This window comes from Suhomyces tanzawaensis (assembly GCF_001661415.1).
Source record: "Suhomyces tanzawaensis NRRL Y-17324 unplaced genomic scaffold CANTAscaffold_5, whole genome shotgun sequence".
Lineage (NCBI taxonomy): Eukaryota > Fungi > Ascomycota > Pichiomycetes > Serinales > Debaryomycetaceae > Suhomyces > Suhomyces tanzawaensis.
In genome coordinates, this window is record NW_017963640.1 from 1 (window position 1) to 13,747 (window position 13,747).

At 37.0% G+C, this 13,747-nt stretch overlaps 7 protein-coding genes across 7 annotated transcripts; 3 read left to right on the forward strand and 4 right to left on the reverse strand.

The window, feature by feature from the left end:
• Window positions 1-1,484: 1,484 nt before the first annotated feature.
• On the reverse strand, window positions 1,485-4,430 carry CANTADRAFT_53805 (phosphatidylinositol-3,5-bisphosphate 5-phosphatase; the record flags this gene model as incomplete). The annotated part of the gene is made up of 2 exons (XM_020210256.1): window positions 1,485-1,864; window positions 1,925-4,430. 2 exons carry the CDS (start codon window positions 4,428-4,430, stop codon window positions 1,485-1,487), a joined length of 2,886 nt encoding a protein of 961 aa, XP_020063354.1.
• Window positions 4,431-4,775: 345 nt separating this feature from the next.
• CANTADRAFT_53033 (uncharacterized protein) lies at window positions 4,776-6,074 on the reverse strand (the record flags this gene model as incomplete). The annotated part of the gene is made up of 1 exon (XM_020210150.1): window positions 4,776-6,074. One exon carries the CDS (start codon window positions 6,072-6,074, stop codon window positions 4,776-4,778), a length of 1,299 nt encoding a protein of 432 aa, XP_020063355.1.
• A 335-nt stretch (window positions 6,075-6,409) lies between these two features.
• CANTADRAFT_90603 (M20 family metallopeptidase) lies at window positions 6,410-8,149 on the forward strand (the record flags this gene model as incomplete). The annotated part of the gene is made up of 2 exons (XM_020211717.1): window positions 6,410-6,547; window positions 6,605-8,149. 2 exons carry the CDS (start codon window positions 6,410-6,412, stop codon window positions 8,147-8,149), a joined length of 1,683 nt encoding a protein of 560 aa, XP_020063356.1.
• Window positions 8,150-8,345: 196 nt separating this feature from the next.
• SBA1 (Hsp90 cochaperone) lies at window positions 8,346-9,068 on the forward strand (the record flags this gene model as incomplete). Its single annotated transcript, XM_020210933.1, has 1 exon — window positions 8,346-9,068. One exon carries the CDS (start codon window positions 8,346-8,348, stop codon window positions 9,066-9,068), a length of 723 nt encoding a protein of 240 aa, XP_020063357.1.
• A 50-nt stretch (window positions 9,069-9,118) lies between these two features.
• On the reverse strand, window positions 9,119-9,727 carry CANTADRAFT_6645 (uncharacterized protein; the record flags this gene model as incomplete). Its single annotated transcript, XM_020210934.1, has 1 exon — window positions 9,119-9,727. One exon carries the CDS (start codon window positions 9,725-9,727, stop codon window positions 9,119-9,121), a length of 609 nt encoding a protein of 202 aa, XP_020063358.1.
• Window positions 9,728-9,987: 260 nt separating this feature from the next.
• On the forward strand, window positions 9,988-11,349 carry CANTADRAFT_22260 (mitochondrial 37S ribosomal protein uS2m; the record flags this gene model as incomplete). Its single annotated transcript, XM_020206800.1, has 1 exon — window positions 9,988-11,349. One exon carries the CDS (start codon window positions 9,988-9,990, stop codon window positions 11,347-11,349), a length of 1,362 nt encoding a protein of 453 aa, XP_020063359.1.
• Window positions 11,350-12,052: 703 nt separating this feature from the next.
• Window positions 12,053-13,279, reverse strand: LAG1 (sphingosine N-acyltransferase; the record flags this gene model as incomplete). Its single annotated transcript, XM_020206801.1, has 1 exon — window positions 12,053-13,279. The coding sequence occupies one exon, from the start codon at window positions 13,277-13,279 to the stop codon at window positions 12,053-12,055; it is 1,227 nt and encodes a 408-aa protein (XP_020063360.1).
• Between the last annotated feature and the right edge of the window lie 468 nt (window positions 13,280-13,747).

The following is a 13,747-nucleotide window of genomic DNA, read 5'->3' on the forward strand; positions in this document are numbered from 1 at the left end:
TTGGAGATTTTTTTAGTTATTTATATAGATATATATATATACTTAATAATACATGACCGTTAAAAAGGTATATACAAAACCTATTTTATATCTTTTATTATATGATATTAATAAAGGGCAAAGCATTGAATCATCGACCTTCGAAAGAGCATTAGTCATATTATCTTTAGCTGATGGTCTGAAATACAAGTTCGTTCATAGCATTTTCTGTTGAAGTATAAGCAGACAACTGTTATAGATTAAATTCATGGAGCGCAATTAACTGTTGTAATGTTTTTGTTAGTCGTGGGTTGCATTACCAAACTTCAGCACTAAGTTCTTTGTAGGTTAAAGAGAATCTTTTCATTACGAATTTGATAAAAGAAGCGGTTTGCTTTGGGGTTTCTAGCTATGTACAGAAGAGTATAATTTACTCTTAAATATGGTTGCAAATGTAGGGGGTTTCAGTATGAGAATCAAATGAAGGCACCCAATGGAGGAGGCTGATCTCATGAAGATTCGGGCTGCAATTCTTCAATAATAATTTTAACAAAGTTCATGAGTTTGCAACAGGAAGAGTATAAAATATAAAAAATGTCTGCCCAATTCAAATGAAGTTTGTTCGTACACTAATTAAGGAATTGTTATTTAATTGAAGTTCACTACAGTGCGGCTAGCACCTCTCATAATTTTGTATTTATAAAATTTTACCACTAAACGCATTTTGATAGAAGTCGAAATTGCGCTGACACGCTCTAGTAGAAAATCAATTGTTAGAAAGTTTGTGGAACTAGGTCCTTGAGCAAAAGTGCTCGGTTAATCGGGCTGAAAAATTGGATGACTGCTTCAGAATAATAGTTGTACGGTTCTCTTTTGAATCTTCCACGTTTATTATTTGTTGCATCGATATCCATTCCGTAGTCCTCTACATTCATTTCGAATACATTATTCGCCAGTTCAGTGGTCAGAGGAGAGATTAATTCTCTTGTATTCTGTAAAATTGAAACATCTCACATTTCAATCTCATCATCATTAATATTTCCATGATTGATATAATTTGACGTATTTGCGAATCATATAGAGCAAATGATTTGTCAGTACTTTGGTCGCTTCAGAAGCTATTACTTAGGAAGGAAAATGATAAAGATCCTTGTATGTCTAAGAAGTGAGTATCTGCTACAGTGCTAGCCGTTTTCTAGTAGCTGTTTCATGATAATAGTGGGTATAGTTTAGCTTGAAGCTCATACTAAGCTCCGATGCATATTATGAAACTTAACTTGGATTTGAGTGGTCTTTGGGAATACTGAACTTGTGTATATAATATGACTAGAGTTTAAGGATTTCTTGTGTAGTCTTACTTTTACGATTTTAATACCCTAATGTATGGATTTATCGATGTAAAGCTTCTTGGTTTTACATGTTTTTGTTTTAATTCTTTTGTTTAGTATTTACTATATGAGTATTGTATTTTATATTTATACAAATCGATTGTTAAATCCATGCCTTCACTTGAAATACTCGTCTTCAGTATTGAAATCGAAGTCCCGCTCCTCATCAATTCCTAAGTATTTGGCATACAACTTGATATCTTGTTGGTTGTTATGGTTTGTTTGACCAGGAATGACCGGCTCTTTGAAAAAGGATAGCGTAGTTTGCATCGATATTGAAGTATAATATTTATAGATTTCGGTATCTTCTGTTCTTGTCTTTATTGTAGTTAAATCATTCTTAAAAGAATCCAACAGTCTGGAGGAGACTAACCTAGGTAAATCAGATTGGCAAGAATAGAGTTTTTCATCGTCTTCTCTTACTCTCGGTTGAACAATGTGAGCTTGAAACAAATTGTCATAATCTATTCCTTGAATTCGAGAATTGTATGCATTGACTTCGCCCAAAAAGGATGTAGTATCTGATAATTCGGAGCGAATTGGTTTTCCTGCATAACCCAATTTATCCATCTTGTTTGAAAGAAAGGTCTGAATCATATTGGAGTTGGAACCTGTTATTTGCAGCTCAAATGAGTTTTCGTTAGACTTATTCCATATTGAATTATATTTACTATCAACGGGTTCATTCAAATAATTGTTCTGCGTCTGATTTTTTGCTCGTTCCGCAATATTACCCACGTCATTGGATTTAGTTTCATGGTGTGTGTTTGTCTTGACTAGAGATAGCAAGTCATCTGATTTAATTTTCCGTGACTCAAAAGGGCTATAATCAAAAATTTTGTATGGGTCACTATTGATATTCGATGGAAAGTACCTAGCATTGGAGTTCATATTAAATTGAAACACTTCATTAAGTGATTGAAATTTCCGTGGTACATAGCATTCATTAAACCAGTTGTCATTATAATCTGGAAGTGGCTCAGACCTCTTCAACTTATCGTGACGCTGAATTTGTTTGTTGTCCAGCAACTCAAATCTTGATTTGCTTAAAAAGTTTTCGTTAAACCATAAGATGTAGCTTGGTTTTATTCTTATGTTTTCAATCGACATTGCATTGTGTAGATAAAAGTCATTTTGCAACTCCCAAAGTTTAGGCTTATTTGGATCATAGATATAATTTCCTAAGAATAAGTTAATTGCTTCTTGTCGAATCAGATCCATGAACGAGTTTGAGTAAATCCGTTTTACACTGTTAAGTATATCCCGGGTATGTGAAGACCACTGATTTATTCTGCGATAAGAGTCCATTGTATTGACTAAGTTCGAACCTCCATATTGAACCGCAATGGTATCACCATGGTCATGAAACATTTCAGTCAATATGTTAATTAGGTCTGAGTCATACTCCAACGTTCTATTTTCCGCAATCAAGCCTAAACTTTTTAATTGATGTGTGAGGGCTTCTTTGCAAATAATAAACTGAGCCGCGTTAGTTCTATCAAGACAGTCAATGCAATTAGTTCGTAGTATTCCCTTTTGTAACTTTGTTGACGGTAAATCGTTACCATTGTGAAAGAACCCAATTTCTTCGATTGACCTAGAAGCTATATTCTGTAAAGGTGTAATGACATCCAAATTTTTCTTTGAATGCTTTGACATATCAAAGCTATGATAGCGTAATTTATGTTCTTGTGGCAAGAATTGATTCAAATACTTGATGCAGCTAGAAAAGTGCGAATTTAGCTTCAGCTCTCTAGGCTGCTTTTCTTTGGTCTTGATCAAATTGAGTATTATAATAGGCAGCCCATATCTTTGAAAAAGATTATTGAAATGAAGCGCTGAGCTTTGATAAAATGGATCGGATAAATTAATCTCGATAGGGGGTTTTGGTAGTCTATTCAAATCCTGAGTCCAATACAAGGGTATAGATCCTCTATGTTGAACAAAACTTGTAAATCGAGGATTGTTGTAAAATCCATACTTAGTATCGTGAAATGAAGAAACTAGCATATCTGACACTATTTGCTCCGTTTCTATTTCATTTGCAACGTTCCCTTTATCATTGACTCCTCTTTTCAAAAATCGAGCTCCTGCAAAATGATGTGACCTCCTTGCAATGATTGTAATATAAAACTTCTTTCCATAAATAGAAATATTCGCCTGATCGATAAAACCATGTATGATCGGCTGAAACCATTCATATGTTGCGATATCGGGATTATCAAGTATCGGTTTTAAAAGCAAGTTATTCCATACAAAACGCTCGTTATGTTCAAACCCGCAAAATATGTTACTCCTATCTAGTTTGAATTCAGTATCTGCACTTTGTTTTTGTTTTGTCGCTAGTTTTTTGTTTCGTATGAAATTCGTTTGCAATGTGTTAGTGATATCATATGCATAGCTGAAATAGAAAGTCTTGCCCAAGTCCAAGTATTTAAAAATTGACAATAATCTTTCTTCATCACTATACTTTTCTGGTCTCCTATAATTTATATCAAGAGGGATCAATTTCGTTTCATCAGTATGGTAAATATAGTGTCCACCAAGAATCGCAACTTGACTGCACTTGGTGATAATACTGAGATAATAACCCTTGGTGAACTTGATTAATCCCAACAAACCATACCCCTGAGCAATCTTATGAATACCCCCATCAATGGTTTCATCGAGGCCATTCAACAACTCAACCATATCCTTTCGGGTGTAAAAATAGTTCTTATCTTCAATTATCTGCAAATTTTTACCCAGTGGGTCTTTTCCAATTTCCAATATTCTGAACAAGCTTTCTTTTGCATTACTCCCTACGATATACATTGTCGTTACTGAGTTGTAGATAGTAAATCGTTGTAAGATTATCCTCTTGTTATTAAATTCTGGCCCTTGGTTGAAATCATCTTCTGTCGCTCCACTTTCGTTTCCATCAGTTCCCACATTGCTCTCATCAATATTTCCATCAATTTCTGATTCACCAGTGAAGAATGAACTCTCAATAGGATTGTAAACATCTTGTTCTTGTATTCCGTAATTACGCTCAATGTCGGGGGAATTTACATCATTTGACATCTCACTGTTTTCCCTGCCCAATCTCAGATCTGAGATCTCTTTGTTACCACCATTAAGCAATCGATTTGTCGTATTCATCTCCCTCTTCCTCTTCAAGGTGCATATTATGATATCCAGATCACTAATTGAGAATTTCCTCTATATGCAGGTTACTACATAAATCAAAAGAAGGTTATGATGCCACAACCAATCCCAACCAAAATTCATTGTAAGATTGGCAAACTTAGAGCGAAATCCTTTGGGATCAACCCTAGGTAGTCTAAAGAGATTATCTTCTAAGCTTCGGTTTTATTTATTAGTCAATACTACGTAGGCTTCAGAGAATCGTCAATATAGTGTCTACCTTTATAATTCCCCCAATATTGGTATTTTCCATTTGAGCCCCTGTCGATCATATGAACAGCTCTTTTGGGGCTGAACTCTACCAAACCGTGCATCATTCAGCAACTCTTCCTTATCTTTTTCTGGATACTCATCCCAGTCTTGCTTGAAATCCCCAAACCGATTAATGAACTGACGTTGTTGGTAAACTGTATTGAATTTGAATAGCCTTTTTTTGAACCTATTGTTGAAAAAGAAATTTGAGTACTCCATCAATTTTGCTTCTCCAGTAATTTTTTCCACCAGATTAGCCTCTTTTCCTGGAATTAGGTAGTCATTGTCGTATTTACTAAGATCAGAGGAAGGATCACCATGGCCATATCCAAGAATTCCGTCGTCATGCTCGCCATTCTGGACAATATTTAATGCTTTGTATAGATTCTTTAATGGAAGATTGATAAAATATTTGTAGTCTGTTTCCTTCACGGTATAATAGAGTAGGTCATAATCATTGAAAAGTAAAGATGGTTGTGCAATGTCAATAAAGAAGATTCTAAACCCCGATTTTAGATATAAACCGATTTCCTCCATTACAAATTCGACCTTAAATAACTTTTCATGATCTATGGTTCCGCGATGAAGGGAGAATACTTCAGGTAGTGAAAACTCTCCAATCTTTAAAAGACAAAATTGCTGTTTAGGAAGTATCTCGTTGATATTTGTTGGGGGATAGAATGTTTGGATTACATCTTTTCCAGTTGCATCTTTATACTTGATTTCAAATTTAGTGGTACCCAAACCACTTCCATGTTTGATAATTAGGCCAATGTTTAAATTATATCTTCCTGGACTCAACCAAAGGGTTTTAGAATATGACAAAAGATAGGTACGGTTGATTTCGACAAAATGATTATATACATAGTTTGTAGGCTCATCAATCGTATAATCAGAGTACTCAGCATACAACCTCTTATTCTTGAGGATTGAATAGATGTACTTCCAAGAATCTTTGACGTAAAGACAGTTCAATCTATTTATTCCTTCTGAATCATCAATCTCTGACGTATCTGTTAATCCAAGTCTGCTTGCAATTGAGTGTCTGGCTTTAAACCTAAATACATCTAAACTCTTAATGTATCTTTTGAGCCATGGCAAGACTTTAATCAAGATGAAATTTATGTCTTCACCAAACGTCGCAATAATCTTATCATGGAATAGATCGTTGTATAAAATGTAAAAGTGGGAATTGACATATTTCAATGATGAAGATGGGTCAATGGTGAGTATTTTTACTTGTATCTCTAAAGGTAAAGTGGTCAACATGGGTTCAATTATCAATCAATTTGTCGTTCATCGTCCCTAAGCGATCAGATACTGTAGAGTATTCCCACTTGAACATTGCTACATTAGACAAATCACGTGTTGGAGATAAGATAGTGAGTAACTTAGAAAAGGATGACGTAATATCCCCTATATTATTGAAATGAACTAGGGTTGGTTTAGTTGAAGAGCCAGAATCGGATATTCACACTTACTAAGGTTTTTATCTAACTTTTCCAGCTTGCAAAGACGCATGAAGTGTGTAAAACTTTACTAGACAACGGTAATACTGCCAGATCCGAAGTTGATAGCATAGTTGGAACCTGCCACAATCGATAATGGTTAGTCAAATGAACATCGGAAGATCTAAAATTGACCGTATCCTCCTATCGATTTTTTGTATTACAATATTACTAGGACCAAAGCTTATTCATGATAACTTGTGGAGAGTCAAGACATCCGATGTCAGATTAGGAGTAAATGCTCTGAGAAACAAAATAGCATGTCCGGTTAATTCCGTACTTCGTCCTGAGTCCTATTCTGAAGATAACTCAACTGTTGTGAAAATTATTTCCGATGGTGAGTTCAGAAACCAGTCAGCTAAGAAGTTATCTGAGGCTGTGCAAATTAAAACTGATGTTTATGATAAGAGCCCCCCAATGAGCACTAATAATACATACTGGGAAGATAAGTTCAGGCCTTTCCATGAATATTTAAAATCAACATTTCCCATAGTGTGGGATGATTTTGAGATAGAATTTATTAACAAATGGGGTTTGGTACTTACTTGGAAGGGTTCGCAAGAGGAACTTAAACCGATATTGTTGACTGCTCATCAAGATGTAGTTCCTATCCAAGATGCTTCTTTGGATGAATGGACATATCCTCCCTACAGTGGATATTATGACGGTGAGTACTTATGGGGACGAGGATCTGCAGACTGTAAGAATCTTTTAATTGGACTTCTAGAATCAGCCGAGGAATTATTAAATAATGGTTTTGTCCCCAAAAGAACAATCGTATATGGATTTGGATTTGATGAAGAGATTGGTGGTAGCAGAGGTGCTTTTTTCATAAATGATTTTCTATTGAAGAGATACGGAGAGAACTCATTTTATGCTATTATTGACGAGGGTGGGCAAGGTCTCACAGAAGAAAATGGTGTACTCCTTGCGTTGCCAGGAACACGTGAAAAGGGCTCTCTTGACCTACTGATTGAACTATATGGCCCAGGTGGTCACTCGTCAATGCCCCCGGATAAGACCTTGATTGGAATCGTAGCTGAGTTGATTGAAAGTTTAGAAAACGATCCATTTGAAGGTATTTTCTCTCCGGAAAACCCAACCTTTCATGAGTACCAATGCATAGCGATACATTCCCCAACCTTGAATAAGAACATAAAAGAAGCGATTTTGAGAGCTTCAAAAGATAAATTTGCGAATAAGGAGGCTATTCGATTTTTGTCGAACAAATCGTCGCTAAGCAGATATCTTATCACCACCTCTCAAGCAATCGACATAATTACAGGTGGAGAGAAGGCTAACGCACTTCCTGAGCATGTGGAATTTGTGATAAACAATAGAATTGCTGTGGAGAGCTCAGTAAATTACACCATAAACTCCACCTTGCAACATATCCAAAGCGTTGCTAGTCGATTCAACCTAGGAATTGAACTTGACGGAATTGTAATCAAGAACAAGACTAAAAATGGTTATTTCCATGTTCATAAGAAGTCATACTTAGAACCAGCTCCAATTACGCCCTCCAATGACAAAACTTGGAGCCTATTGGCTGGATCTATTAGACATGTCTATGAGGATATAGCTTTTGCTGACCCTAGTTCTGCTTATCACGACAGGATCGTTATTGTTGCTCCAGGGATAGCAACAGGCAACACAGATACACAACACTATTGGAAGCTAACTGATCATATCTTTAGGTACAGACCGGGAGCTGGCCAAACAGTTGAAACTCATGCTCATGGAGTCAATGAGAAAATCTCAATGGATTCTCATTTGCAACTTGTTGCCTTCTACTATGAGTATTTACAACTCATCAACGAGAATGCGCATGACTGAGAGCTTTCTACTAATATGGTGATGCTCCCTCAATCTGATTCCTGGATCACCAGCTTACTATGTCACGTGACCTGTGATTGGTGATCACGTGATCAATATTATAGAAAGTTCGAGAATGAGGTGGAAGAAAGCAAACTGACTTTCATTATAGAATCCAATTCTTTAATCATATCTTTGTATTGACCTATAATTCAAAATGACTACTACCGCTCCCACCGTATTATGGGCACAACGTTCTAACGCTGAAGATGCAGCAAAGAATGTCATCTATTTGACTATTCAAGTTGTTGATCCGGTTAACACCAAATTAGATTTAACTTCGAGCAGCTTGAAGTTAACTGCTGATTCCTCAGACAAGTCCAAACATTATGATTTGAGCATTGACTTCTACGAAGAAATTGATGAAGAGAACTCAAGAAAGAATACCGATAGTGGATCCCATATCTATTTGGTTTTGAGAAAAAAGACTCCCAAGGAAGAATTCTGGCCAAGATTGACCAAAGAAAAGTTGAAGTACCATTATATTAAGACTGATTTTGACAAATGGGTCGACGAGGACGAACAAGATGAAGAACCTGAGAAAGAAGATGATATGGCGAACATGATGAATCTTGGCGGAGGCGCTGGTGGACCTGGTGGACCTGGTGGCCCAGGAGGCCTTGACTTCGCCTCAATGATGGGTGGTGCTGGAGGTGCCGGTGGCCCAGGGGGAATTGACTTTGCATCAATGATGGGTGGCGCTGGTGGCGCTGGTGGCCCAGGAGGACTTGATTTAGCATCCTTGATGGGTGGTGCTGGAGGTGCTGGAGACGGCAACTTTGATATCAGTCAATTGGCTAGTCAATTGGGACAAGCTGGAAGTGGAAATGTCGATGATGCTGATGAGGGAGAAGATGGTGTTGAAGAAGTGGCCAAGTGAGGTGCTCGCTTTCCTAAATATACGTAGTCGCGATCTAAATGGAGCATCAGCTATATTTTACCAATTTTAAACCACCTGGATATGTAATCACCTAATTTTATATCTCCATAATTGTTGTTTAGCGCATGCATCGGTTTCGAAAGATTTACATTCCAGATATCTATCGAAAACGTTCTTTCGATTCCAGAAGGCAATCTAAAACTCTCATTCCAAACCACACTGGTATCGCTATACGACTGTAAATTATACAATAAGCAAAGAATTTCATTAACAACTTTCCCCTTGGCCTCTTTGCATTGCACCCACTCAATGTTAGATTGGTTGTCTTTATCTGTATCACCAAAGAGGTCAGACAAGATATTGTGAAATGCCAACAAAGTTGGACTTTCAGCATTATAGATTTCGAATGTCACTTCATACAACTGCTTGACAACCCTGTAGATGTCACTAGGTTCATCTAAGAGAAAAACGTCAATCTTCTCTAAGTTACAAATTTGTCTTATCGACAAGGGTTCTTCATTGCCAAAGATTTCAAGCTGATCTGCGGAATCCTTAGTCAAAATCACTTTAACCCTCTCGTAACCATCTCTTTCAAGAAGCTGGCTAACCCTTTGTATATATTCTGAGAGTTGCAAAGTATTTTTGCTAATCAAAAGCATCAAAGTCTTGGGCTATATTAAAGGAATTAAATAGGTACACTTGAGTCTCAAAGATCGAAGAAGATTAGACCATGATCTAATACAATTTTAGTAGTTTTCTGTCTCCTTTAAATTTGACTTCATGGACGCATATCTATTTCAATATTGTTCAGTGCGCAAAAGTCGTGTAAATATCGAGAATACTGTGAAAAATTTATCCTAGTAGATCGCTATTCGATAATATCGTCCAGCTACCATTAACGGGGGAAGAACTAGTGAAAATGGTGCATTTGACGAAAGTACCTCATCATACTTTGAGGAAGATCTCTACTTGTGGTGCCCTTGGTGTTGGGAGGTTTTATTCCACACAAGTTCAGGAAAACACCGAAGAACAGCAATTAAGCCAAAAGGAATTAAGAGACAAGGCTATTGCCGATGCACTTGCAAAAGATGAAGAGATCACAGCTAAGAATAAATATTTAAGGGAGTTGAAAAGTCAAACCAAAAACATGATTTCTGTTTTAAACAAAACCCCATCTACTTTGATAGAAAGCAGATTACAGAAGCTTCAAGAAGACTTGAACAAATTACCTCAAGATAAGGTGAAGCAATTGGACGAAGAATTAGAAGAGTTCATGAACACGCAAATGCAATTACCCAAAAAAGAGGTTTTCAATAGACCATGGGCTAAGCAGGCTTCTCAAACCAGTGATTTGGGATTATCTCAAAAGCTTAACTCAACCACCTCAATGTCATACACAAATAAATTTCCAAACTTAGTGCCTACTGCAGACCACAAGCCTTTCTCTGATCAAGAGTTATACTTGAGACATTTGGCACACTCAAGGTTGTCCGGTAACTTGGGGTCCAAACTTGCCGATATTTATAGGCCAAGAGATGATGTCAAAAATCCAAAAGATTTAAAGGACACCTCTATCTCGACATTATTGGCTGCCGGGTGTCACTTGGGACATTCGAAAGCGATGTGGAGACCAAGTACCCAACCCTTTCTTTATGGAGAGTACGATGGAATACATTTGATTGACTTAAACGAGACCATAGCTGCTCTTAAAAGAGCATGCAAGGTTATTAAAGGAGTCTCTAAGAAGGGTGGTGTTATTTTGTACGTTGGTACTTCCAAACATTGGGCTCAACAAAGAGCTTTAGAAGAAGCAGCCACTAGATCCAAGGGTTACTACATTGACAAGAGATGGATTCCTGGTGTTATTACTAACTACATCGAAGTTACCAGACAGATAAAGGGAGAGAGTAAAATTGAAGTTGACATGCACAATAACCCAACGGACCGCAAGATAGACAATGAACTTCTAATTAAGCCTGATCTTATTGTTATCTTGAACCCTGTTGAGAACAGAACATGTATCAACGAATGTATATTGCTGAGAGTGCCTACAATTGGTTTGTGTGACACAGACATGGAGCCATCCTTATTGACCTATCCTATTCCATGCAATGATGATTCTGTCAGAGCTACTTCTTTGATACTTGGTGTTTTATCAAAAGCGGCTGAAGCTGGCTTGGAGGAAAGATTTGCTAACTTAGAAGAATTGAAGTCATCACAACGCAACTTCAGCACTTCTGCAATTGCATCAGCAAGATCGTCTTCAGCAGCATCTAGTTAAAGTTTGTAAATAGCTATGTTCGGTCCAAGTTTCTGGAATTGAATTGACACAACTGTACTTAGTAACAATCTCAAATCGTAGGATGCTGCTTCCGTAAGCAAATTTTAGTAATTCATTTGATATTCTAGATTATGAGGTCGTTTTGAATCACTGAGATTCAACCTTCTTGTTTCAATCTCTTTCAAAAAATTTGCTTTGTGGATGATTTGTTGATTTAAAAAGTCTCGTATTCCATTGTCCTTCATAATTTCCTCTCTATTTTGTTGTATTTTCCGTTCAAGGGTGTTGGTATCAAATTCCAAGTTACTCATGTCAAGTACCTTTGGGCAATCAAAGTCCTTGTCTACTTCTAATGGAAATCTAACCGAGCTCGCTCCATGCCGATCCACATACTGCTTTACTAATGATACTTCTTCTGAAATGTGCAAGCAGTCATGAAAGATGTAGATTTCACTCTTCTTCACAGTAATCATGATGTTTCGAGTTAAAGCGTGCACCCTCGAAGATTAAAAAATAGAGTTCTCGAAGATTACGTAACCCGGAATAAATTATGGAATTAATTATTAATTTATGTTCAAAACAAGAATACATGGGGTTTATTCAACGTTTGAAATCTGATAGTAGGATGCTTCCCAATAGAGTTATAGACAGATATTTTCTTACAGGTCCCTTCAAAAAAATAACAGCACTAGCACCAAGTTGATTACTGGTTTTTCTTATTATCTTCTTCGCTGCTTACTGTTTCTTCTTCACTCTCGTCATCAGATCTCTCATCAACAGTGTCACCACCGACAATATATCTCTTCAAAATACGGAAGATCAAGAACAACCAGTATGCATTGACAAGTTGAAGAGCACCAATTAATCCGAAAACAATTGGTTGCGAAATGTAACACTTGTATTGCTGTGTTTCCCAGTTGAGTTCCCATTCACCGACGGTTTTGAATTCAGTTAAAACAGACCATAAAATTTTCAAGTTGATGTAATGTCTGAGATATATCCATACCAAAACGAAAACACAGAAGAATGGCCCAGTAAAAATGGAGTCAACATAGTTCATAGTCTTGGAAGTTGCCAAAAAGAAGTCAGAAACATCCATAGTTATGAAGACAGCCAAACCCATCCATGTAAAATGGAAACGGTAAGAACACCAGATTAAGGCAATAGTAATGATATGATGTAAAACTAACTCGGGGAAGTCTTTACGTGGTTTTTCTAATTGTAAAACCAACACAACAGATTGTTGGACCCAAAATGCGGCTTGCCCCAAGTAGTATACTTTGAAAAATAAATCATGCGTAAAATGTGGATAGTTGGTGTAAAATGGGGTAGTTTCAAAAAACCATAAAGGTAACTTAGACATGATATACAAACCGAGGGGTCCAGAGACTCCATAATAAAACATTGAATATGTTTGTTCCATGAATCTCTTCACCTTAGCTTCCTTGCGGATACCGAGACGAATTGCAAGAGGTTTCAATACACAACACATCATGAACTCACGGACAAATGTGAAGAATAAAGCGTAGAATCCAACAAAATAAAAATCGTTGATACCCTTGCCATATTGGTCGGAACCTTCAATTTGATACGATGGAATAATCATTGCTTCAAAAAACAGATGGATAGCTGATCCATTGTCTGAAATTAAGTAAGTGGCAACCGAGAAGATTAAAACAAGAAAAGGCTTGATCCACGTTTGACGGTAAGACAATTCGTTAAAAGCGATAATTAACTTGCGCCAAATGTCACGATCAGTAGATGACTTCTCATTCAATGCATAAACTCTGGCATCCGATTGTCTTCTCTGGAACTTTGAAGTATGCATGGTAGTCAAAGATGGAGAAGTATCACCAACGTTTATTCTTCCCACAGAATTTCCACGACGACGACCATCCTGGGGTACATCAAGATTTTCCCCTCCAGACATACTGAATTTCCTGTTCAAAAGTCTAAATGAATCAGCTTAGTTCAATGGTGGAACAGACACTTCTAAAGCAGAAAAATTACGATGCTCCAAGAGTTACAACGTTTTTGAAGATTTTCGCTGAAGAATGGTTGATTACTTTTGGGGAAACTAGAAACTTCAACAGCCAGAAAAGGACGCGAATCGGCAATATATCCTGTATACAATTAGTCGACAAAGGATGACTATCGTTCGAATCGCGCTCAAACTCGGTCAGGAACCGACTATACAATCAGAGTCTGTGCTTTTGAAATAGCCTATTGAGCGTGTGAAGCTAAAGATTCTAGGATTCGCTCGTTGAACAAATGAGCAACACTAAGATCAAAGTGAACTAGTTGGAAGGTATAAAGTAGTGAGAAATATCTATACCGTTATATGATATTAAAGTATCACAACCATGTTCTCCTATTCTCACCAGTGTATCTATCACGT